Below are 2,500 nucleotides of genomic sequence, written 5' to 3'. Positions count from 1 at the left end.
AAAAGACAGCCGGTCAAGCGATCGCTAGGAGCACCGCGAAAAGAGACAGTCCACTGTTATACGGTTACTATTGCTTACTATGCGTGCGACTTGCGACTTGCGACTTGCGACTTGTGCGGCTAACAACCGCGTGACAGCGGGTTGCGGGCTGCGGGCTGGCTTTTCTCGTCACTCACCACGTGCAAATACTCATACGAATTGGTCGAGATTTTTTAATTAATTTCTCAATAATTATTGTAAAAATCGCAAAGTAATATACAACTTTTTTGCTCATTGTCAGTTTGATCCGTTCTACCTGTACGCAAGAGATTTTTTACAAATTGTCGGACACTGTATCGTATATATATATATATATATATATGTCTGAAGAATTAAACGGACTAATTAGGCAAACAAGCAAATTAAAATACAAAAGATATGTTTAAAAAGTGGAAAATTTCCAAATCTTTTTCATTAAACCATATTACACTTTAACAATTTTTGTACTTGAGACATTCTTATATATATAATCACGGGTCAACGGATTATTTTCGGATCCAAACGTGTAATTCTAATACTTTTCTTGTAGCGTTCTCTCTGTTACTTATATTCATCATGTGATTGCGTGATTATGTTAAAGTAAGAAAGTCATTTAATGAAATATAATTAAAGAATATTATTTGTATGTTATTACGAATATAACTATTAATTTACTAAGAGAGATGTTATACTCGCTTTAATTTTATATTAGAGAACCTCTAAGAGAGAGAAGTGACAACGGATCATGCGATCACCTTTCCATGATTCACTGGCGGAATATGTACAGAATAGAGATAACACGTATGCATCATCTCTGTTTTGTATCTATTCTACATTGGCGTCGCAATGTCCAAAGTCGATACATGTTCCGCTACTAATCACACAGAATATAAGTATGTATGATCACATGATCAATGACCAGTTGTTGCTTCTCTCTCCTACATGTTCTCTATTTTGTATTCGATAACTCACCATTTGAGATGGTAGTCGTCCAACATACGGAGGCATGTGAGACAACACAGGCAGGGCGCTGTACGGTGTAGAGACTGAAAGAGATCCAGCAGGTACAAATGCTCCAAGCGGAAATTTTCCCGGTGTTGGTGGTGGCATACCGTAAGGCTGTAATTGTGCAAGATTTCTTATATATATATATATATATATTATAAATAAAAAAAAAATAAATATATATATATATATATATGTATATTTTTTAAAAATATTATATATTATATAATTTCTATCTCTCTCTCTCTCTCTCTCTCTCTCTCTCTCTCTCTCTCTCTCTCTCTCTCTCTCTCTCTCTCTCAAAATTAACATGTATCATTAATATCCCAGTGTTATATATATATATATATATATTGGTATTTTTGAATAAACTGGTTCGAGAGTATTTTTATTCACCTACTTCAACTCTCTTTCATTGCACTCGAAAACACATTAACATTCCAATTACAATAAAGCGCTCATTAATTTACTCAGAAGAGTTTCTCTTCGACCTGAACTTTCTATGTCACTGACCTATCTCCCTAACATGAGACAAGCGGTCGTAGTTGTTGGAGGTCATGGGAAAAAAGAGCGAGCTGCCGATTTACCTGAATCATCGGATGCATCGGCATCGGCATCGGCATCGGCATCGACATTGGCATCGACACCGGTTGCATCACATAGATCGGTGGCTGCTGGCTCTTGGCGGGTACGTGATTCTGGGCGATAACCCACTGGTGAACCATATTGCGGGTCTTCAAGTGACCATCGCTCATCGTTTCGTCCGTGACGCTAGTTCGCAAACAGCCGCACAACTTTGGTGTCAAGGTCAGACAGCTATAACCGGATACCAATAGCTCTGCCACACTGGCCACTAATAAACCGATGCTTGCCAGCAGACCTGCTAAACCACCGTTTACTTCCACCACGTTGTCATCAGCCTGAAAACATATATAGGTACTTATATCTATATTTTTAAGTTCCTAGTTCTTTGCGTCCTTTACTTGTAAATGCAGGAATCCAACAAAGTTGAAAAAGATTGATATTTCACTACTGTTGTACATACGTATTATTGATAATTTTATACACCGATGAGATAAAATATTATTTCATGTAAACAGTACGAATGCAAATCTTGCAAATCTGTTACATCTATGATAAAGCTATGTTTCGATCGAAATGCAGAATATCAGTCCATTATATTTGCCGTGTATCAAAAATAAAAATAAAGTAAACTAATACCAAAGAATATTCTTTCAAAGTTTCATCCGACAACAAGAGGAAATACGCTTTGTTATCACGCGCGCTTTAATGCGAGCATTGCGTGAGTTTGCGCGGGAGCATAACTTCCTATACGCGTTCCGTGATCGCGATCCGTGGAATTTCATGGTACGGCCTGACCGCGTTTAGCCTTGGCATTGGAAACTTTCTCCGACGATGGTCAAACGATTTCATCAGCTGTATTCGCCAGATTCAAGCAAAATATGTATCTCCCATC

The 2,500-nt window shown here is 37.7% G+C and overlaps 1 protein-coding gene across 3 annotated transcripts in view; it reads right to left on the bottom strand.

Annotated features, from left to right (window-relative positions):
* The window catches only part of Engase (uncharacterized), a 27,742-nt gene that overhangs the window by 2,889 nt on the left and 22,353 nt on the right, over positions 1-2,500 (bottom strand). For all 3 annotated transcript variants that reach the window (XR_012046246.1, XM_072887338.1, XM_072887337.1), the window contains exons 10-11: positions 1,611-1,943; positions 991-1,137 (exon numbers count right to left, since the gene is read on the bottom strand). Coding sequence is in view for 2 of the 3 variants with exons in the window: in XM_072887338.1 (XP_072743439.1) it covers positions 991-1,137; positions 1,611-1,943 (480 nt within the window). In the remaining variant the exon portion in view is untranslated. The remainder of the gene's footprint in view (positions 1-990; positions 1,138-1,610; positions 1,944-2,500) is intronic.

Source organism: Anoplolepis gracilipes, chromosome 2 (assembly GCF_047496725.1).
Source record: "Anoplolepis gracilipes chromosome 2, ASM4749672v1, whole genome shotgun sequence".
In the NCBI taxonomy this organism is placed as follows: Eukaryota; Metazoa; Arthropoda; class Insecta; order Hymenoptera; family Formicidae; genus Anoplolepis; species Anoplolepis gracilipes.
Note: the sequence above shows the minus strand (reverse complement) of the source record. Positions and strands in the feature narration are given on the sequence as shown.